Source organism: Megascapheus bottae, chromosome 7 (genome assembly GCF_031878675.1).
Source record: "Megascapheus bottae isolate mThoBot1 chromosome 7, mThoBot2.hap1, whole genome shotgun sequence".
NCBI lineage: Eukaryota > Metazoa > Chordata > Mammalia > Rodentia > Geomyidae > Megascapheus > Megascapheus bottae.
The window spans coordinates 28,103,031-28,126,577 of record NC_143515.1 but is presented as its reverse complement, the minus strand read 5'-3'; the positions used below and the strand labels follow the sequence as shown (position 1 = coordinate 28,126,577).

At 36.5% G+C, this 23,547-nt stretch overlaps 1 protein-coding gene across 1 annotated transcript; it reads right to left on the bottom strand.

Annotated features, from left to right (window-relative positions):
• Positions 1-20,641: 20,641 nt before the first annotated feature.
• LOC150060492 (lithostathine-1-like) lies at positions 20,642-22,935 on the bottom strand. The gene is made up of 5 exons (XM_090336122.1): positions 22,872-22,935; positions 22,144-22,265; positions 21,673-21,810; positions 20,886-20,997; positions 20,642-20,709 (listed from the first exon to the last, which is right to left on the bottom strand). The coding sequence occupies exons 1-5, from the start codon at positions 22,933-22,935 to the stop codon at positions 20,642-20,644; spliced, it is 504 nt and encodes a 167-aa protein (XP_090192248.1).
• Between the last annotated feature and the right edge of the window lie 612 nt (positions 22,936-23,547).

Genomic DNA, 23,547 nt, shown 5'->3' with positions numbered 1-23,547 from the left:
ATTTCTCTTTGCTCTAAAAATTAATTAGTCCAATCTTCCATGAAGTAAATATCTTTGTGTAAAATGACATTTAAACTCAGTATGAGGCTTATGAAAGGTAACTAACCAATCACCTGCTGAAAATTCCATTAGCAGAAAGCAAATAAGATGTTCTAAAATTAATGAATCCATCAGAGTGAAATATTAAAAAAAAACTACCAAGTGGGAGAGTAATGAATTGGTTCTCTTCAGAATTTAACTCATTACTGCCAGATTCTTAGAGAAGATTGTTTGTGATTAAATAACGCATAGTTTAGAATAAAAAAAAATAATTAGCAGGTAGAACTTAATCTTGTAACTTATGCCATATAATTAATATATTCTGTGATCTGGATTAAATCAGGTATCTTTCCATTCTTGAATTTAAAAATTAAGATGTGGATTTAAAAAACATGCATCCTGCCTAACATACAAGGTACTTTTGAAAATTAAAGGAATTAATGGTCAGTATCTCTGTAGATAATGGTTTAAATTAAAGAGAATTTGGAATCCACAGTATTTGGATAAGTTACTGGGATCAAGAGGACAAATATCTTTTTCTAACAACAAGAAATTGGTGATACCACATTTTGGATAAGTAAAAAGAATCTAACAACTTCATTGAGCACATTCATTTTCTTAGTATCCATTTGGCTAATATAGCTAAGCAAAAAACCATGCTTGGTTATGGGTAAAAAGAATTTCAAACGTCTCCACATCTAACAAATATATCCTGTTGCAGTGTGGGTAGAAGGAAAATCTATTCAAAATATTGATTCCCAACATTACTTCCAATTTCCTGTACATGTTACAACAAACTTGAACCAGTAATTGAGCAGTTATTTCTTTCTGTGGTCTAAATACATCCTTTTCCTTCAACTTACACATCATCCTCACCAGTACTTCCTATCGAAAACCATACAAGAAGGTACAAAACCGCCGCTTTACACATATTGAAGTGAGTTCTTTCAGATTAAAAATACTGTGCTAATATCTACTTTCCTTAATTATTCAAGTCAATGGCATTTTCAAAAGTATGTATCTATAGAATCTGGACCACTGGCCTGCCTTCATTCTCTTAGTTTTCTGAGAACAGGATATCTATTCAGGGTGGGTAAAGTTCACAGTTAACTTTTCCTGGGGAAAGAATTGTCCTGAATCCAGGAGAGAGGCAACATGTGTGAAAATTCCCAGTCCTTGCCAGGAATTATTATCACTTATTAAATACAACTTATGACCCCTAACCTAAGCAAACAAACTACTTATTTTTTCTTATCATTTTATTTTTATTGTAAAGGTGATATATGGAGTGGTTAAAGTTACATAAGTAAGGTAATGAGTACATTTCTTTAATAAAAAATAAGTACATTTCTTTTTGAACAGTGTTAATCACTCCCCCGTTTTCTCCCACTTTCCCTCTTTGAATCCCCTCCCCCATATCCTGAGTTGTAAAGTACATTTCCAACATAGTGTCTAGTGAGCATCACTGTTACATTGGTTCACCTTTGGTCCTACTGTTTCTGTTATTTCCCTTCCCTTTCAGATAAACTTATATACAAGGGGAAGGGTACAGAGATATTTCTTTAAAGTGATTGCAGAACATAAACCAAAGGGGAAAAAAGAAATGACTGAAAACAGTACATTATAAAAACCTCGTTTCCATTCCTTAAAGTTCATTTTGATGAGCTTAATTTTATATGGTCATATGCACCTAGTACTGAGCTATTATCATAGACATATTCTAGATATTACAAATGAGGGAAACAGTGCTGCCTGTGTTTCCTTGGTTTGACTTGTTTGTCTTAAGGTAATTTATTTTCAGGGGCTTCCCATAGACACATGAAGAATGCAGTGTCTCTCATCATAAAATAAATGCAAATCAAAACAACATCTAGATTCTACCTCACCCCAGTTAGAATCACTAAATAAACTTGTCCAACCACTCTGGAAATCAGTATGAAAGTTAACCAAAATTTTAAACAGAGTTTCCCTGTGACCCAGTAATTCCACTCCTGGGCATTTATCCAAATGACCAAAAGCAGACCATACTAAAGCTAAGTACAGCAAAACCATGTTCATTGCAGTATTATTTACCACAGCTAACATTTAGAACTAATCCAGAAGCCCCTCAGTAAATGAAAGGATCAAGAAAATACACAATGGAATTTTATGCTGCCATTAGAAAGAATATCATCCTATTTGTAAGGAAATGGAAAGACCTAAAAAAATACTCATTTCAAGGATCCTCCTTCAAATCATTTTGTAGAAACCTTGGGCTCTCCTAGCAGAGATTTACAATAGAACAAAAATCTAGAGACATTAGGCTAAATAATATGACACTAAATGTAAGGACCTCCAGGATAAGGAAACAAAAGCCATATAATGAGTCACTGATGTCCTTAATGTACTATGTTATCTCCCATCTCTTTTGCCATCCCTTGGTTATCTCATATTGTTACAATATTTCACCTTCTTATCTGATATATTGTATATGTGCTTAATTGTTTATTTGAAATTGGATAGGGAAGGGGGGAAATGGGGACCAAGACATGAGAAAGGGTATCAATGTTTGTGAAGTAATGCACCTTCTATCTGGTGAATATAATGTAACCTTCTATTAATCACAATCAAAAATTATAAAAATAAAAGCCCACATAGGATGGGTACCACTTGTTTTCCATATAATTCTAGCTACTCAGGAAGCTGAGATCTGAGGATCTTGTAGCTCCTGTAATACATGAAACGTGCAAAAGTTTCTCCTCTTAGAGAACAAAGGAACTCAGATACTCAAAAAGAAGGTACCCTAGGTGATTACAGAACAAATAGAGAATGTTAGATTTCCCAGCTCCATCTAGAATTACAGGAACGGATGAAGAGGTCAATCTTGAGGTATTCCCACAGATCACCCCTCTCCTTTGAATGTCCTCTCTGTGGCCTCCCTTTTTTAAATTACTGATTACTTCCCCACTCGCAGACAAGATGCTACCTCCCAGCGCCCCCGCCAGCATGGTTTGGATATGGCTGTACTGTCTGATGTCCCTATCTCTCCATGCAAGGTGAAATTTCTCTGCATTTAATAGTGAGTTCCCTGTGAGTGCTCCCCTCCAAGAGGAAGAAGGCCCAGCAGTGTCACAGTTGGTGATGCTGAGCATTGTTGCACCGAGAAAGTGTCTACAATTCCTTTCTTCATGCCTGCCTCCTGATGATGGAGGCTGGAGCCACCATAGTCGGGAATCAAATGTTCTGTTTTATTTTGTTTTTCCCAAATGTTCAGGAACTTCTTTATATTGTTGGGTCTGAGAGGGAAAGTGTGAAATGGAGTGATAATCTGTAAAGAAGGAGAAAGACTAGATGTTCTAGAGTCAGATTGTCAGCTCAGGGTAAAAAGAGTCACAGAGAGTTATTACAAATGAGGGGAACCAGGGAGCCTGTGTTTCTTTGGGTCTGGCTTACTTCATGTAATATTACTTTTTTCCAGGTCTTTTCATATTTGTATGAATGAGTCATTCTTTCCGATGGCAGCATAGAATTCCACTGTGTGTGTGTGTGTGTGTGTGTGTGTGTGTGTGTGTGTGTGTGTGTGTGTGTGCGTGTGTGTGTATGCATTACATTTTCTTGATCCATTCATCTCCTGAAGGTCATCCGGGATGGATCCAGATCTTAACTATGGTAAATAATGCTGCAATGAATATTGTTGTGCTGTTAGTTTTAATATGAACTTGTTTGTAGACATGTAGACGGTTGGGTAAATACTCAGAAGTGGAAGTACAGGTTCACAATAGCTCAGTAGCTATGTTCATATGACCATATGAAATGATACCAAGCAAATTGAATTCCAGGATAGGGAAACAAGAGTTTTTACTCTGTGGTTGTTGCTTTTAATGTACTTTGTGAAGTTATTTCTTTTTTTCTTTTGTGTTCCCTCTGTAGTTTACGTCTTGTTGTCACTGTATCTGATTTTGGTACCCGGTATATTGTATATATGTTTATTTGAATTAGAAAAGGGAAAGGGAACAGTGATGAGGCAAAGGACAAAGGCTGAAGCAATGTAACAGAGATGATCACAACATAGCATGCTAGAAATGAACTTTGCGACTGGAGGGTGGTGAGGGGAGGGAAAGTGGGAGAAAACGTAAGAGGGGATAACAATGCTTGAGAAGAAATGTGTTCACTACCTTATGTATGTAACTGAAAGCCTTTTGTACATCACCCTGAGAAATCAGGAGAAAAACATGGGGAAGGGGTATCAATGTTCAAGAAGTAATGTACCTACTACCTGATGAATGTAGTGGTAACTTCTCTATAGATCATACCAAAAATAAAATACAGTTATTTAATAAAAACAAAAAGTCACAGACTATATAATCAAGAGGGTGGGCAAAATGAAAATTGTTGCTCATTCATGTAATATGGTTATATAATGATCAAGAATTCCTGAGAGCATGGGAAAAATTGGAAGCTTCTCTAAAACTGTTTCCTCTCAAAGGCAAAACTCCTAAACCAACCTAGTATAATTCCTAGCCCACGTCTTCTGTCTCCTTCCATGTGTCATTCCTTCAGACTTTCTCATAGAATAGGATGCTAGTGAATATGAGGAAGAGACTTTAAAGTCCTAGTCAGAATCTAAGATGCTTCTTCCTGCATCACACCCCCTCCCCCAAAGTGTGAAGAATTCCATAATGGAGAATTCTCCCATCGCACATTCCAAACATGAATTCTTATGCCAGTGTTCCTTTTATTTTTTACTTTCTTCCTCATTCTCATTTTATGCTCCTTTTTATGTGATTATGGCATGAAGCCTCAAAGAACAATAATAACAATTGTAATTTGTGCTTGGGTTCTTTTGTGTTCTATTTTCACAATAAGTAGTCTAAATATACCAATGAAAGAAAAGAAATATCAAGACTAATCTCCATCTCTTTCTCTCTCTCTCTCTCTCTCTCTCTCTCTCTCTCTTTTACTCTTTTTCAGCACAAATAACCTGATATATTAAAAAGTAATATAATGGAAAAAAACTATTTCATAACAGAAGTAATTTAAAAACTGGGAGAAGCCATGTTTGTTTTAAGCAAAGCTAGTTTCAGAAAAAAATAAAGAAAATTCAGACATCAAGAAGATCATTGGAAATTTTTATGTTAACAATTTCCATAGAGCTGTAACAGCATATTACTTATAAATATTTAAATGTATACAATGAAACCAACACATAAAGCAGTAACTGAGGCAGTAACTTGTATAGCCACAATGAAAGAAAAATCCACTAGTTAACAGATACTCTTCAACTTAAGTCAGGATGCTCCATACCAAAATGCACTGAAAGTTGATGGCATCATAAATAAAGTGCTTTTATTACATTTAACTTACAAAGCAACATGGTTTAACAACACAGCACACTGTAGGGTATCAATTATATATCCACATACTCTGTATCATCACACACTATATCATTTGCCAAGAGAAGATTAAAATTCAAGAATCAAAGAACATTTCTAATGAATGCATTTTGCCTTTGAAATATCATAAAAATGTTAAAAAATCGTAAGTCCAGCCACTGAAATTTGGACATTATTTGTGCTTAGAAAATTTACTGTATCTTCAGTAATTAATTCATCAAGCAAAGAGAAATTTAGGAAGAATATTGTTGATCTAACCAATACTGTCAATAAATTTAATTTAATTGACATCTAGAGAACTCTCCATCCAACATATAATACACGTTCTGCTTGAGCTCCTTTGGAACATTCACAATGAGAGGTGGCACTACGGGTCATAAAATATATCTGAGAGGGACTGGGAGTTTGGCCTAGGGGTAGCCTGCTTGCCTACCATGCACAAAGACCGGGGTTTGATTCCCTGGTACCACATACATAGAAAAAAGCCGGAAGTGGTGCAGAGGCTCAAGTGGTAGAGCTCTAGCCTTGAGAAAGTCCAAGAACAGTGCTCAGGCCCTGTTTTTTGCCAGAAATGGCAAAAAAAATTCTGAGAAATAATTGATATTAGTAGAAATCATTTTAAAATGGTGAAATCACAATAGAATTAACTGAAAATTAAAAACTGTAATAGGGAGATTTCAAATAAATATGGAGAAAGAAAAGTCACAAAATAATTTACTATAATCTGAAAAAAATGCAAATATAATTTATTAAAATGTATGGCATACATAAAAGCAAGCATACAGGGAAACTGATATCATTAGGTGGTTATACTAACAGAGAAAATTATGTTCATCTAAAATCAAGTAACAAAGCTTATTCTAATGGAGACTGGAGGGGAAAAATGACACTTTATATGTAAAGAAAGCCAAAGAAGAAATATGAGAGTAGAAATCCATGTAGTTGAAATTAAAAAAAAACATAAAATTAACACATGTAAATAAATAATGCATAGAATGTCTATTTGAGTAATTTTTGAGTAAATATTGAATAACAAACCAAATGAACAAAAGATTTGATTTCACTTGATTAAAATATTCAAAGAAAATAAGAAATGTAATAAATATAGAATTTATATTAATAAATCTAAGTTTTTAATATCAGGAATTTAAAAAGATTGCAGTAGACAGAAAAATCTCTTTAAGGTGTATGTCTAATTCTTACAATTTATGAATAGGTCATTACTTTGTGAAGAAAAAAAAAATTTGTAAATATGATTCATTTAAGCATTCTGAGACAGGGTGATTATCCTGGATAAGTTAATTTGAGGAACTTAGGAAATCTTAATAGCACGTGATATCATCTCCCCTTAAATTCATCTGATTTCATTTAATCTTTTTTTATTTAATGCCTTCCAGACAGTTTAGGGCTCTGCTTCTTTAGATATCATTGCTAAAAATGTACCTCATGGAAGTGGCTCTGTGGCCCAAGTAGTAGAGCACATCCTTGAGTTGTAAAGCCCAGGGACAGCGCCCAAGCCCAGAGTTCAAGCCCCATGACCTACCAAAAAAAAAAAAGTGTCTCTTCTCTAAAATTTGTAACTTCCTTATTTTCTTTCGCTAGAAACTTCTTCAAAATTATCAGGAAAGAAGTATAAGTGGAGGGCCAGGAATTCGGCCTAGTGGTAAGAGTGCTTACCTAGCATGCACGAAGATCTGGGTCAATTCCTCATGGGAGAGCTCTAGCTTTGAGAAAGCCCACGAACAGTGCTTAGGCCCTGAGTTCAGTCCCCATGGCTGGCAAAAAAAAAAAAAAGTATAAGCGGAATATCCTTAATACCTACCGTGAATAAGAAATATTTTATACATTAAATACACTACCTGAATTTGCTGTATTTCTAATTTCAGATTCTATACCTAAAAGTTCTTGATCTTTAGATTAAATTAATGTAGGTTAATTAATGTCACATTTATTGATATATGACACCTGCATACATTCTAGCTCAAGTAAATAGAAATATTTTTGGAAGGACGCCAAGTGCCACTTCAAGCCCCCAAGATTAAAGCTATTCAAGCAAGTCTTCTACGGTACCAAAAATAGAGCTAAACAAGTCAAAAATTAAGTTACTTTTCTTTTGTATTTCATCACTATTTCCAAGAACTGGTTCAATCCACTTTTCAATGTGGTTCTACCATACATTTTACTAAGAGATTTTACCAAAGTGGAACCTGTGGGTGAGACACTGTTTTTACAGAACAGGAAGCCCCTCCCCAAGGCATTCTACTGAGGAGAATGAGACTGGTGTCTGAGGGAGCCACCCCTGCTGACTTTGGCTTTTGTTCAGATCTAGATTTCCTTCTTTGCTGACTGACATATTATCTCAGGTGCTTTAACTATCCCTGAGCTCAGACTACAATTCTAAGAACTTTCCAAATGGCTACAGCACTCACTAATCTCATTGCATTTTTCAATCCCTACCTGGCACTAATTATGTATTTTACCTGTTGCAGTCTAGATTTCTCCCAGTCTCTGTTAGCCAATAAACTTAACAAAGACTCATATTAAGTTAGAAGTCTGCTAGTCCCCTCTATCTCTAACTTGGCTTTACATGAGTCAAAACCAGTTGCTAGCAGTATGGGCCCTCAATACATCTGGTCAGATTTCTTGAATCAGAGGGTTCTGTTTCCTGGTTTCTCTTAACATATATTGATAATACACCATTTTGACCTTGAGACTTCTTTCTTCACTTTAACTAATCATACAGTCCCTCTACATTTGTCCATTCTTTCTAGTTGGTTTATAAAAGCACATTCTCGTATGCCACTCTCAATTTTACATATTTCTACTATAATCTATGGGCATACTGGGTACTTCTTTTGTACTTCCTTGTCATAGCTCAACTTGAATTCCTTATAATATTGTTTCTTAAAATTCGTTCTACATAGAGAATTGTTTAATTTAGCTGCATGTATATATTTTGGAGATATACCTTTAATGTATACTTAGAGAATTCTAAGTTATGAAAAGTTTGAGTTTTTCCAACTTGTTACATGAAAATATACTATGAAAATAATAGAATGTAATAAAGATATGTTAGTTTTGGGATATTTTGTCAAGAGAAGCTTGTTGTATGTATGTTTATACTTATATATTCCATATATTATTAAAATGTTTCATAACTTAGTGATGATTAAAATATTAAATCAATTTTCTAAAAAGTGAGAACTTTCTAAATAAGAAAATAGAAAATCCTACTACATACTGTTAGGGAAGTGTTATGAAAATGCTTGAAAGTGTTATGTTGCATGAAAATGTTATGATTTTATGTGTATTTGTGAATTGTTTACATAAAATATGTTTTGGAATAGCAAACAAACTCTTAGAGTCACTGATCTAGAGCATAAGAGTTTCAGGTAATTTGAGTGGATTTAAAAAACCACCACTAGAGGGAGAGTTGGACCAACACTGAGTCTATTTCTGAAGAAAATAAGAAACTGAGCTGGGTCATACTCTAAAGATAAGAGTGGGAAAAAAAAAAGGCATTAGGAAAATAACCATGCTTTATCCGCTCTTGTATCCTCCAAAAGCAATGATTACTAGAAGCCATCTCATAGAACTGAAGGGGCCAATCTTGCAAATAAAAGTGCACAATATTTAAGTCCCAGAGGCGTCAGAATTTAATGATTCTTGGCTCCTTAGATGACCAGAGAGGCAGAAAGCAGTTTGCAAGCGTAAGTGTGCAACCTGCAATTCAAAAGGCCCCTTGTCTTTATGGAACTGTAATCACCTGCATGCCTGAAGAGTCTTTTGCCTTTTCTATTCACATTTTTCTTCCCCTTCAGTATTGAGAGGGAGAGAGACCATTTCTTATAGGTTGAAGAATGTCAGAACCCCAATGATAGCAGCAAATCTGAAATGTGGCTGTGTGTTCTGTCTTCCAGCATTCTCCCAGAGTTTCCTGAGACTAAGATTCCAGCACACTAGTGTCATATATTCCCCAGGGACAGCATAGATAATCAGTGAGGCTGGGATGGGAGTGGATGCCCTAGATTTGGAACTTCTGTCAAACATCATAATTGATTTAACCTAACTCCATGACCTTGACTGTAATTTTAAATGCCAAACTTTCCTGAGTTTTTTTGTTGTTGTTTTCTTGCTATCTGCACATAGTTGTTCCTAACTCTTAATGACTCTTGATATACTGAACCTTCAGATGTTTGTCTATTTAACCAATAGAATATGACTAAACTCACAGAATAGCATTTTTATGGTTAAGCCACAAAAGATGAGTTCTGGGTCAGGAGTTTGGCCTAATGTTAGCGTGTTTGCCTAGCATGCATGAAGCCCTAGGTTTGATTCCTCAGTAACACATACACACAGGAAAAAAGCTGAAAGTGGTGTGTGGCTCAAGTGGTAGAGCTCTGGCTTTGAGATAGCCCAAGGACAGTGCTGAAGCCCTGAGTTTAAGCCCCCCAGTACTAGTAGAAAAATGATATGAGTTCTGTTTTGCCTTCATTCTTTTCTCTCTTGCTGCCACTCCCTCTTGCCTGCTTAGTTATCCACTCTGATGAAGAAGGCTGACATATTGTAAACTCTTAGAAAGAAACTTGGAGAGGATCATATGGTAAGGAACTGAGATACTCTGACAGTATGTTACACAGACAAGAAAACCTAAGATTAAACGAAGCTAGTATTGTCATGATATAATAAAGGAACAGATAGGTATTTTTCTAGGAAGCAGTAAATTAAATTCTTGTGCAAATCAGATAGTTATTGTTGAACTTGAATTCAAATGTCTAAATTGAAACTTCATTCCCTACTTAGTCATATAACTCTAACATAATATTATACTATATATTCTATGTGCTATTCTGTAGCAAATATTTGCCTATAGACTTTGTCTTACTTTTACATTTAAAAATTGTTAAAAAAATCATTGTGCATAGATTTATGGGGGAGAGAGATAAAGATCAAGAAATATAATCAAAGTGTTCTTACATTGATAAGGCCTATTTGATATTTCACTTCACAAATTTGGGAAGTTAAACCAGGAAGACCATGAGTTTCACATGTTGTATCTAAATATCAAGTTCCAGGTCAACTTGAGTTGTATAGCAAGAGAAGTCATGTCACCTAAAGTAAATAGAAGACTGTAACACCCCCCCAAAAGGAGAATGATCACTTCAAATTTGGAATAAATGAAGAGCGGTGAGAGATGGTTAAGTGCAGTCCAAATTAGGAAATGGATATTTCTTGCATGATGTTAACTATAAATAAATAATACTGATATATGTGGTGATTTTGTACACTTTTTTTTCTGAGCTTCTCTATGGTAGGCATAGAAAATCTATCATCATGAACCCCTACGTGAGAGCTGTACTTCAGAGCTGCAAATAAGAACTCAGGAACAGACTTTGTGCTAAATGGGCAGGAATCTTCCTCTTTTCCATAATTTCTAATATTTGGTACATTCTTGGATACAAAGGGCAAACACTATTGTGATTCCAAGTTTGCCTCTAGCACCATAAAGGAGCTATTTACAAATGCTAGGAGTGACTGTGGTAGAGAAGAGAAACAGCATTAAACAATGCAGATGCAAGGGTGGGCTGAGGAAATTTCTGTGAAATACGCAAGCATCTCTGTGGAGTCATAGATTAACATATGGCAGTCCACAGATAAGTAATGAAATTCTGTATCCCAGAATCAAGTGGGATGACAATACGAATCTCAGAGATCCAGGCAGTGTAATATCATTTTCTTCTTACATGCTGGCAAGATCTTGATGCTCTAGATGTAAAGACAAGGACCCCTAACTCTTTAAAAAGACATTTGATTTCTACTTCTTCTGTCTCTTTGTTTGGCTTCGGCCTCCAGATTTCTTCAAGCCCTTGTTGTCCATTCCATTTTGAGTATCTCATTTCCACATCATTTCCTACCAAAATCTTACCATATTCTACCTCTGATTCTGCATAAATGTTAGATTCTGTTGCCCCTCAAGCTTTTCTATGGTCCATGTTTCTGTTTCATTCATATAAAAAGAATCCAGAAGAGTTTAAATACAACTTTTTTCCTTTGGTTTTTCACATTTTGTTCAATTTATTTTTTTGCTATTAGTGTGTTCCCACTTAGAACATCTTAAGCAAGAGTTTAATAGCATTTTTGTAAGTAAAATTATGCTCCATCAAAACTTCCCCAGTGTTTACAAAACATGACATAAAAGAAGCTATACGACAGCATTGTGTCTGAAGACTTCTTCTTTAGAACTGGAAAACAAAAGCAGTGTCTTCTGTGATAAATAACATACCATGGTATAAACCTTAGCCATTACATTTACCACAGTTTCAATGAGTTTAAAACTTCTGTGTGTGTGTGTGTGTGTGTGTGTGTGTGTAAAGGTCCAAGATGACAGCACTATTACAAAAATGGGAAGGGTAGAAGGTTGAACACTTCATGTGCTTCTGGACATTGAGATTATTTTTTATATATATTAGTCACATTAAAATGATTCTGCTGGTAGTGTATATTTATTCTTTATTAAGGTTATAAACCAGTCATAAACAATAAACCAATATAATTTTTAGTTTTACTTTATCATTCACTGGTGCAGCTAATAGGTGACAAGTGAAAAGTTCCTGTGGTTTAAATGACCTCCCTAAAACTATAACTGCTGTAGAGGTGATATATAAAAGAGTTAGTTACATAAGTCAGGTATTGAGTATATTTTTTTCTTGAACAATGTCACCTCCTCCCCCATGTTTCCCAGATTTTCCTTCCAACGCTTCTCTCCCTCAGGTTTTTGTTTTGTTTTTTTCTTTTCCTTTCTTTTTTTTGCCAGTCTTTGGCTTGAGCTTAAGGCCTGAACACAGTCCTTGTGCTTGCTTAAGGAGAGAGCTCTCCACTTGAACCACAGCACCACTTCTGGCTTTTTTCTATGCATGTGATTCCAAGAAATCGAACCCTGGTTTTCGTAAATGCTAGGCAAGCACTCTACCACTAGGCCAAACTCGCTCCCTTTCTCAAGTTTTATAGCTTATTTCCAACATAGTGTTTAGTGAATATCACTGCTGAATTAGTTTACCTCTTGTCTCATCATTTTTGTGCTTCATCTTCCCCTCCTCAATCAGATAAAGTTGCATGCAAGACTAAAGGTAAAGAAATAAAAGACATCAACAAAAGACAAAAAAGCAGAAAATAAAAGACCCACAAAAATAAAATAATAAAACCTCTTGCTTCCATTTCTTGGAGTTCATTTTGATAAGCATCATTCCATATGATCATATGTACATAGCTGTTAAGTCCTTGTGATCTTCACCTAAGAATACCCTTCTTGGTCTCATTACATGAATGTTTAGAATTCTGCTTAATTTAACGTGTCCAAGTCTATTTTTTGTCTTTTACTGTAGATTTATAGACACACTGTAAATACTACAAAAGAAGGAAACCATGAAAACTATGTTTTCTGCTTATTTTGCTTATCATAAATTTTTTCAAATCTTTCTATTTCTTTATAAATGGGGCAATGTCATTCTTTCTGATGGAAACATAGAATTCCATTGTGGTTATATTCTACATTTTCTTGAACCATTCCTCCATTGAGGGGAACTGGGCTGATTGCATATCTTAGCTATAGTAAACAATTCTGCAATAAACCATGGTTGTGCTGGTGGCATTAGTGGGGCCTTAATTGGTGGGCAATTGAGGGAACACTCAGAACTGGGATTACTAGGTCATAGAGGAGCTCTATGTTTGGTCTCTTGAGGAACCTCGATACTGTTTTCTAATTGATCAAACAAGTTTACATTCCCACCAACAATGTAGTTTGTCCATAGCCTCACCAGCATCTGTTATTGTTCCTTTTCTTGATTTTGGCCATTGTAACTGGATTGTGAGGTGTAATCTCAATGTTGTTTTGATTTGCATTTCTTCTATGGGCAGAGACGTTGAACATCTCTTCATGTGTCCATTATCCATTATTACTTCTGAGAAGTCTCTCTTTATGTTTTTAGTCCATTTTTTAAATTGGGTTGTTGTTTCTTTGAGGATTTGCTTTTCAGCCCCCCATTTTTTCCATCTGCACAGCCACAGTCTCACCTCTGCCACCACCTGACAGGAGGCATAGCCCCAGTGCAGTTTGGAGCCTCCAGCAGAGACAGCAGAGTACAGGGCTAGTTGTGGAGATGACCCAATAATTTTTCTCCCCTTCATCTTCCTCTCAACCACAGTGGTTTATTAGTGTTGTACTGGATTCTGGTTTTGGAGAACTTGTCTACAAACAAAGATTGATTTTCAGATCTTTTGTCTTTTATAAAGCATCAAATTTAGGGGTTTTTTGGTTCTTTTCTACAACCTTCCCCACAGATCTCATCTCAAATCATTTTGTTCACACCATTCCAACAGGTGGAAGAAAATTTAAAACTTTTTACCTTATTTCTTTCCTTTTTGTTTTTTTTTAAATTATTTTCTGCATTGGCATTAATATTTTTTGGCATGGCTTCCATATTTATTTTTAAAAATGTGCACTTTCTTTGTCAATCCCTATATATGAAGGACATGGATGGGCCAAAAAGGGGTACTATACAAAGTGAGCCCCAATGAGGGAGGCTGCCACATATGGCATAGGCCTGGGAGATATGCCACTAGACTTGCTGGTGTAAGGTGTAAAGGCTGTATTTTTTCTGTTTTTAAAAAAGGTTATCACAATGTATTCTGTGCTGCAGGTTCACAACCCTTCAGGGTTTAATCTACCTTTCACTGGTGTTTCCCTGTAATGACTATTTGCAGATCAGCTCTTGGTAGTGAGGTGGAAGGTGATGTGTCTGGATAGAAGAATTGGGAGATAACATAGATAACATATGGTGCTGAGTTGCTGATTATAAGCAAAAAAGTCATTCAGGAAAGACATCAGATTTCACTCAAGTATGTAATAGCTTACCATTAAAACAACAAGAAGTGACAAAGCATATGCTTGTGACTTAGAAAAAACTGCTAATTAAACAAAATATGCACATGCCAGAAGCTTACTAAATATGGTACATCACCACTTAGATTCCTGGCACCCACAACACCCTCCACCCCCATCTGCCAAGGAAATCTGAGCTCTGCAGACTGTATTCCATCTGCTTTTTCACCTGGCTGTGCCAGCTCTCCCTTGAGTAAAAACTCAGGAATGCTTACCAAGAAATAGAAGAGGGAAATCTTTTCAGAAGATCCCATCTACTCCACGGATCTCAGTATGAAGTGAGAACAGATGGCAGAGAGTCTTGCCAGCTTGAAACTGGCAACTCTTGACACATCAGGCTCCAAATAAACTGTCCTCTGAAGGGAAAGAAGCAATCACTGGAAGTGTGTCCAGGTTGACACCTGCTGTTTATTCTTCTGTAGAGCTACAAGCATCCATGTCCTGTTGCCAAGCTTCTAAGGTGTTTGAAAGCCTTCAGGTTCTCCCAGGTAAAAACCTAGATCCTTCATTACATGAAATCTATTGGGTGCTATGTTCTCTTTATTTCGCTCATCTTCTTAGTACTTTCATGATGTTTATTTCTTTCCCACACTCTACTCCTCCCACTATAAATACCTTCAGTTTGAACATCCTTGAGATAAAAATAAAACCATGTCATCTTGGGCAAAAAGGAATGTGTAAAATCTGACGTGAGAGGAAAGGATTTCTCAGACTAATTCTACTCAATCCACAGGACTCTGAACATTGAACTCAAAGATAGTCTGCAGTCTCTCTTTTAGGAAAATTGCCATGTCCAAGCGAACCAAAGTTTTAATACCCAGGCCCAGACCCCATAGTTCCATATGGCAGGCTGGAATCACAACATACCAATCCTAGTGATGAGCGATACTGAAGGGCAGAGACGTTTACTACACAGAAGAAGGATGATACAGGAAATGGTCAAGCAATAATTTTTGCCCATCTTATGTTAGGGGTGCAAACATGAGCATTGGTTTAAATAGAACATAATTTAGGACAGGATGTCAGAAGCATGCATTGTTAGAGTCAGACGTGTGATCTGGTTGAACGTCATCTCAGTCCTGAATTGAGTAGGTTTTCAGAGAAGTTGCTATCAGTGATCACAGGAGGAAATAAATCTGGTCAAAGTGAGCAAGCATGTGTGCCTAATGAGTGATGCCTCTGGGCAAGCTCTGTTACTTTTTCCATTGTAGACAATTTCTCAGTCCCTCCTATAATTAGGATTAGGCTTCAATTCCAAAGTGGCCATAAGATTAAAGTCACACAGCACTGATAGACATAAAGATGGAGGCAGAGATGCCATTCTTTTCTTCTGCTTTTTGTCAGTTTGTGTGCACACGTAAGCAATAAGTGCTTCTTCAAATATGCAGTTTTATTACCTGTTACAAAAGATTTATTTTGCTTGCATCATGAACAACTTACCATCATATCCTGCTCACCATTTCCAAAATCCAGTTTTGATTCACATTCAAAGGACAAAAGTTATCCAGGCACCAGTGACTCCTGCCTGTAATCCCAGCTACTTAAGAGGCTGAGATCTGATGAACATGGATCAAAGACAGATTGGTAGGAAAGTCCATGAATCTCTTACCTCCAATAAACTATTCAGAGAAAGTCAGACATGACACTGTGGCTTAAGTGGTAGAGTGCTAGCCTTGAGCACGAAGAGGCTTAGGGCAGCATCTAGGGCCAGAGTTCAAGCCACAGGACTGGCAGAAATCTATGATCTTAAAACCCTTCCTTCCAGAAGAACCATAATTCTTCATGAATGTCTTCTGAGCAACAAGTTCTGCCTTTCAGGGCCAAATTGTGTGAAGTCATAGAAGAGAAAAAAAGGAAAAATGTAGCACTGATACTTTGTTCCTTGGGGAATGTGTGACTATAGTTCATCAATTAACTTTCCTAAAGCAAACCACTTATAGTAATCATTCAACATGAATTGTCCTAAAGCCCTGAACTGTAATTACTGAACAACAGGCATTGAATACTGCTCAGCACATCTCCCGTTACATTTGATGTATGGATTTTTCAGGACTTCTGAAGCTTTAGGAATCCCTAGCCCATAATTTATTAGGAGAGATCCATTTGGTTTTTACTTAAAAATGGGCACTGTATGGACAGAGTAATACAGTAAGAAATTACCAGATTATGTTATATGAATGTCACATGGAAATCTTACTTTGTACAGTTAACACATACTAGTACAATATTAAAAAATCAAACAGTAGGTATGTTCTTATCCAAATAATAATCAACCAGTATGAAACCTTGGCCAAGGCTCAGTAATGCCTCTACATGCATTGCTTTACTTGATTGTTACATGAAGTATATAAAGCCAGTACTTTTAGTATCCCAGCATTACATATGCTAGACTACAAAGGAACATGACCATGAAGTCATTAGTCAAAGATTGTTATTAGTAGTGAGGTGTGGGGTCTGACTCCAAATTATGGGTGAAGGAAGAAAAAAACTCCCGCTTACCCTCAGGTATCTTTCTATATTGGAGCCATCCTTGATTGTTAAATAACTTAGAAAATAATCTAGGAATCTCAGCTACACTGAAGTTTTATTTTATGAAAATGGGAATTTTTACACTATGATGCGAAGGTTAACATTGTTCATCCTGGCAAGTGGGTCAATTAAATTAGCTTTAAATTTGTTTACTTTGATATTGACTTGAAATCTGCAAGCTTTACTTCAAAACTAGGAACCAGGGAAAGACACCTGTTTTTCTCAACAAATAATCATAGAGATAGCTTGCTGAAATAACAACTAATCAAGTAATTATGCCACAATATATTGTGGAGTGATTTAAATAAGTATAAGAATTTTCGTTATACTTCAGGAAAACTTTAAATAAGCAATAACATTTTAGGCACAAAAAATTTACTATTTAAAAAGCATACTAATCTAGATGATCGCTAGTATACTGACAAAGAAATAAAATTATAAAATAAATAACAATTGACATAGCTTCTGCATAAAATCTTTATTATTCCAATAACTACATGCCCATTAAGATTGTTACACTTATTGCTTACAGATAATAATAGGTCAAATTCCATGTAATATGAATGAGGGATTTTCCTGACTGATGCTTTGATTCTAAAGTATTGCCTTCTTCAGAGAAGTCATAGTTATCAGCAAAACAATGATCATTGCAGCATCATTTACCATAGCTAAGAAATCAATCCAGATGCCCCTCAGTAGATGAATGGATCAAGAAGAAGTGGTATTTATACACAGTGGGATTCTCTGCTGCCAACAGAAAGAATCCTCCCATTTGTAAGGAAATGGAATGACTTGAAAAAAAAGTATATTAAGTGAAGTAAGCCAGATCCAACACAACATAGTTTCCCTCATTTGTAATAATCAGTACATATCTACGATTCTCCTAGCAGAGGATCACAATAGCACAAAAGCTTTGTACATATGGCCATAGAATGAATCCAAGTGAAATGAACTCGGATATGGAGGTTTATCTTTGTGACTGACGTTCTTAATGTACCATGTGAAGTTATTTCTTTTCTCTGTTTTTTCCCCTTATGGTTTATTTCATGTTATTACTGAATCTGACTTTGGTACCTGGTATATTGTATATACATTAATCTGTTTATTTGAAATATGGAAGAGAAGGGGGAAAACAAGATAATTGAAAAGAACTGGGGGAGGGAAAATGGGAAAAAAAGACATGGGAAGGGGATATGAATGTTCAAGAAGTAATGTACCCACTACCTATGCAGTGTAACTGTAACCTCTCAATACATTACCTCGACAGTAAAATACAATAAAAAGAATTTTAAAAAGATTGATCACATTGTCCACATAATCTGCAAGGTTCAATCCTGTGACCTAATTTGCTCAACTTCCAGAAGCTCATTTCATGCCAGTCTGTCCTTATTCCTTCTGGTAGTATTCTAGGATATAAAAAGCTATATACTGGACATTTAGTGTTCATGATCCCCAGGTGGGGAAGTTTCCTGATAAATCTGTAAAATAAAGATAAGGACATTCCAAAGGCTACAGCTTATGTTTAGTGATATTGGATATCTTCCAGTAACTATTATTTGTTTTTCCTCTTTGAAATAGAGATTTCAGAGTTATTACAATGCATTTACTTACCTCTTGTTTGAATTCTTGGAAGGCATGTGAATAACAGGCTGCATGAAAAATTAGACTGGGAGAAAAAGGACAAAAGAAATGATAGGAAGTGGCAAACTTTTCATGTGCTCTGTGAATTTAAAGAAACCTACTCAGATCATGAACTTTTCTCCTTCAAAGGCAAGTCCTAGTTAACTTAGCATAGTTTTATTGTATACTGTATACTTGTGCCAGACACAAGTTAAAGTGCTTTACAAACAGAAACTGTTCTAATACCCAATGTGATAATATAGGTGTTGTTAGAAACACTATCTAACAGATGAAGAAGCAGAAGGTTAGAGGAGTATTAAGTAATTTATCTGAGATCACTGCAGATAGTACCAAGATTCAAATACAGTTTGGCTCTGGGGCCATTTAATTATCTCAAAAAAATCTTGCTGATCTTTTTCTGAATTTCATTAGCTATACATTCAACCTCTTCAATTCTGAGAGACCTAATCTATTTCTGCAAATAGCCAGCCATGGCTGCATCATAGATATGGCCACAGGCCCCACAAGAAGACTTTAAAAGTGCATAACTGTTGAATCCCCAAGTATCCACTATTACATAGACCAAATGTACAACTGGAGAATTGTGTAGTTGTCTCCTAAAAATGAAGACTGAGTTGGGAAGGGGGAGGAGTGGAGCGAGAATGTTAGAGGGGCTGTCATGATCCAGAAACACTGTAAACAACATAGTCTTATTAAAATGAAAACCCCTTGTACAATTAATTGATACCAATAAAAAACAAAGTAAAAAATTAAAAAAAGAAAACATACAGAAAAGATTACTGAACAACAAAGAGGCGTACGAAGCACAACTGACTTTACTTCTCATCAGAGTGCTTTTGCCACAAAAGTCTCAAAGGAAGAAATCAATCCCCTTAGCCACCTAAGCTTATTGAGTTACCAAGTCCAGAGATTAGGAAATACAACTTTTTACAATACTGACCTTTGCTTTGGCTGCAAAATGTCAAAATAAAGTAAAGAAAGAAAAATGATGATTTCCAACTTTTGGAGAATGTAGAAGACAATTATATAATATTTTATAAGTCCAAAAATGATAAGGGGAAAAATCTTCCTAGTAAATATATGTGAAATAGGTTCTGTGTGCTTTGAATAAAAGTGAATATTATGTAATCTGATAATCTTTGTTATTTCTTCCATTCCCAACTTTATTTTTCAATGACACACATTGATTATTCAAAAGAGGTGACACTCTTCAAAAGAAATATAACTCAATACCTGATTTATATAGTTGTAATTCTCTCTGTATATCACCTTTACAATAAAAAAATCCTGTATTGTTTGGCCAGGTGGTGGTGCCTCAAGCCTGTAATTCTAGTTTATCCAATGGCTGAGATATGAGGGTTGATGTTCAAAGCAACCCTGGCAGGAAAGTTTGTAGGACTCTTACCTGCAGTAAACTACTAAAAGGCTGGAAATGGAGCTGTGGCTCAAAGTGATAGAATATTAATAGTGACCAAAAAATCTCAGGGAGAATGCGTAAGTGGAGTTTAAATCTCGAGAATGTCACACACATACACACACACACACACACACACACACACACACACACACACACACACACACAGAGCACACAGAGTATACATCTGTTTCCCTTCACTATTTGGGGTTCCTGACCTCAGAATATTCATGTCTGGCTAATCACTATTCCTTTCCTCAATTACTGGTCATGTCAGTCTCCTACCACACACCCAATACTGTACTGATTCATATAAATCACAGTAAGTCCACAAAAATGGGTGGGTTATACATGAAATCATTGTTTTATTCCTTCTCATAAGCTGAACCCCAGCAGGTTCCTAAATTAATATGCATATTATGTGGACAAAGTTTTAAAAGTAGCTAAAGAAGGCTTTGGTGTGTTATAGTCACATCCATCATGGCCACTCACCCAAGGATTGATAGTGGAAATAATGGGTACAGAAGACAATTCAATGAGAAACACATATTTATTTTTTACTGTTTTAGACTTCCAGAGACTGGGATGGGTAAAATTATTGATATAAGTTCAACAGAGTCTCTTTTGAGTTGGAGTGATGGTCAAATTTAATTTTAGATTCCACAATAATTTCAGGCCAGATCTAGAGCATCCATTTTCCGGATTCCTTTAGGCTTTGAACTTACAGACAAAAGTATAACTATTTTCACAAGACAAATCTTTCCATCTCTTGTATCCTGCAAGCCAATGAGAAGAGTCAGAATGAGAATCAAAAAGAGTCACCCTCATGATTCTAAGACTCAGGAAAGACAAGTTTCCAGTTCCTGAAATTGGCATTGCTCTTCTCTTGCCTTCCACACCCAAGTCTATCATCTGTATGAAACTGAAAAGGACAGAAAAATTCTCTCCTCACCATCATTTAAAGTCAGTGCTGCACAGTATCCAGGAGTGGTACTGTTTGGAGATCCACTGGCCCAGGCTTTGTAGCTAACTGGGGAATTATTGCTCCAATACCAACGACGGTTCTAGAGAAAGCCCAGGATAAGTACATATATCACTCAGAAAGTGGCTTATGAACACATTCAGAATTCTACCCAGATTTATGACAAAAATAAGCATATTGTCTACCATCCCCAAATATCGTATTGTTTCCTTTGCTTTTGTTCTCATCTTTCCTGCCCTTTAATTTGTAGCACCTTTCTGAGTACAAGAAATGGTCTGGCTTTCATACATCCCCTTAAACACTCATTATAGAAAGTGGTTCCTAATTTTGCAAACATGAAGCCCAAGGTTCACATAACCCATCGTGCCATTGGCTCTTAACTTTTTGATTGGTAAAACACCAGATTCCCCAAGTCCCTGCAACAGATAATCTTTTGCAAATCTCTTTTTTTCTATATAATTTGCAAAGAATTCTCATACAACATAGAAAAGAAGAAGATAGGTATGTGGTGGCATATAAACAAGTTTTAATGGAAATTGACAGAACTTTTATATTCATGTATGCATGGAATGCCTAGAAAATTGAGCCTTCAGATCTCTTTCTAGCCAGCTACAGTAAACCTCAATATCCTAACTATTGCAGAATCACTTGAGAGGATGTTATTATGTGAAAATTATAATGCCTGGTTCTTGAGCTGTCAAATCTCCTGCTTCCCTCACATCTGATTTGGTGGCAATAAAGTATGCTGAAGACTAACCTTTTTGGGGTCATAAAGGCCAATCCAGACATATGCATTACGAATGCCACTCTCATTAATCAATGAGGCCACAAAGTTTCCCTCTAACTGGTTGAGCACAGACACGAGGTGGCCTGAATTAAAGCTCTGACAATAGATCTGTGGGGAAAAAACATGGAATATTTAATAGCTGAGAAAAAAATTTCCATATATGTCTTTTTTCCCTCAAGGGTTGTAGCAGATAAAAAGCAGTAGAGTATTCATAATAATACTGTCATAGATCCCCAGCAAGTCTGTGGGTGATAGCACAGATTGATAGGACAGAGTGGAGGGGACAAGCTTGGGCTGGTAATAGGATAAGTTCAGTTCATAAGTGTTCTTATCTCACCAAAGCCATTAAGGACAATGAAAAAATAGAAACTACCCCCCTGCCTCTCCCCACCCCGTCACCAGCATGTGAACACCCTCCCCCACATTGTTCTCCATACTCACATCTGCATCAGCCCAGGAAAGCAGGTCTAAGTGGTTGTAGTAGTAACAGTAGGAGCCATAGGAAATGGAACCTTCTGGGCAGTTTATCCGAGAAGATGGGAGGTCAGACTCAGCCTCCTGGCCTGGGAAGAAAGAATAAATTATAGTGTATGCTCAGGGCCTTGCAAAGACTGTAATGTGAAAGAGGAGCTTTTGAAGTTTCTTGGCCAGAATCTAAGGATGCAATATGGGCATGTACCCATCACTTACTTTTACCTTCCTGCATCCCTGCTTTTCTCCATTTGGCTTATGATATTTGTTCCCACTTTTTTATCCTCCTTGTTTTCTGGGGCTTCTTTACTGGCTCCAGTCTTTCCCATTTTTTTTTCCTTTGGCTTTCCATATTGAAGTCCCTACTCATTCCCACTCCATTCACTTCTCAGTACCACTGGTGACCCAGTGCATACAAACTTCCCCAAATCAGACATCAGATTAGATTTAATATGGCAAACTATACTTGATTTGTCCATAGATAAGGATTAATTTGATAGTCTATTCCCAACTTCTTAATAAATTGAGGACTATTTAAAGAGATTCGAGTAGAAATAATACTTAGCAGCAACAACAACAATGACATCAAAAATCCCTGATATTGATTGCCTTTTCCCAAATAGACCACTACATATAGAAATGCAGTGAAAGAAAGCCCGAGGTCTGAGTGGTTCAAGAGCATGTCATGGGGAGATCACCTTGGCTCACGGACAAGGATATCAGACACAGGAGCAGGATCCAGAACATGTTGATCTGAGCCATCTTGATCGGCAACGTTTCTTGCAGAAGGACTAGATAATCGCTATTAAAGACACAGGAAAGAGGATTCTAGACATGTAGGGGAGAGCATCAGTTATCTTTCCTGCAGTCTCTTTTCTCAATTCCTGAGTTCATGAGTGCACAAGATCCTAGGAGAAATTCAATACTTCTCTTGAGAGTTTAAGGATTACAGTCTGTAACTTTGAGGCAGACTTTGTTCCTATTAAGGTTTCATTGATGCAGAAACTTTCCTCCAAAACCACCTTGTATCCTCTCCCAGATGTCAGAAAAGCAGCTGACGTTAACATTACTCTCCTCCTGGAACACTTACCTCTCTGCTGTCTTGGTCTCTGAAGTATGTTGTTGACCTAGGCAGGGATTGGTCTTTTATAACAGGATCTGATAGTTCTGTGACATGTGAGTGGAGGAAAAGGCAAGGAGTAAGTATCAACAGGCCTGTATGGGAAAATGGCAGACAGAAATCCTGGCATTAGAAATGGCCTCTTACAAGAACATCCTGAGAAAGGTCGCAGATGAAGTCCTCTTCACAAAAGCAGACTGGCAAGCATTCCAGGTTAAAGCCTGGAAGTTCCCTTCCCCAGCAACAACCACATG

Bases quoted from the DNA above. Each gene is read 5' to 3' on its own strand.
- LOC150060492 (XM_090336122.1), bottom strand. From the start codon at position 22,935: ATGGCTCAGATCAACATGTTCTGGATCCTGCTCCTGTGTCTGATATCC. The intron at 22,266-22,871 runs GTGATCTCCCCA...CTTTCTTCCCAG, and splicing joins ATCCTTGTCCGTGAGCCAAG to GCCAGGAGGCTGAGTCTGAC. The intron at 21,811-22,143 runs GTGAGTATGGAG...TTTTCCCCACAG, and splicing joins TTTCCTGGGCTGATGCAGAT to ATCTATTGTCAGAGCTTTAA.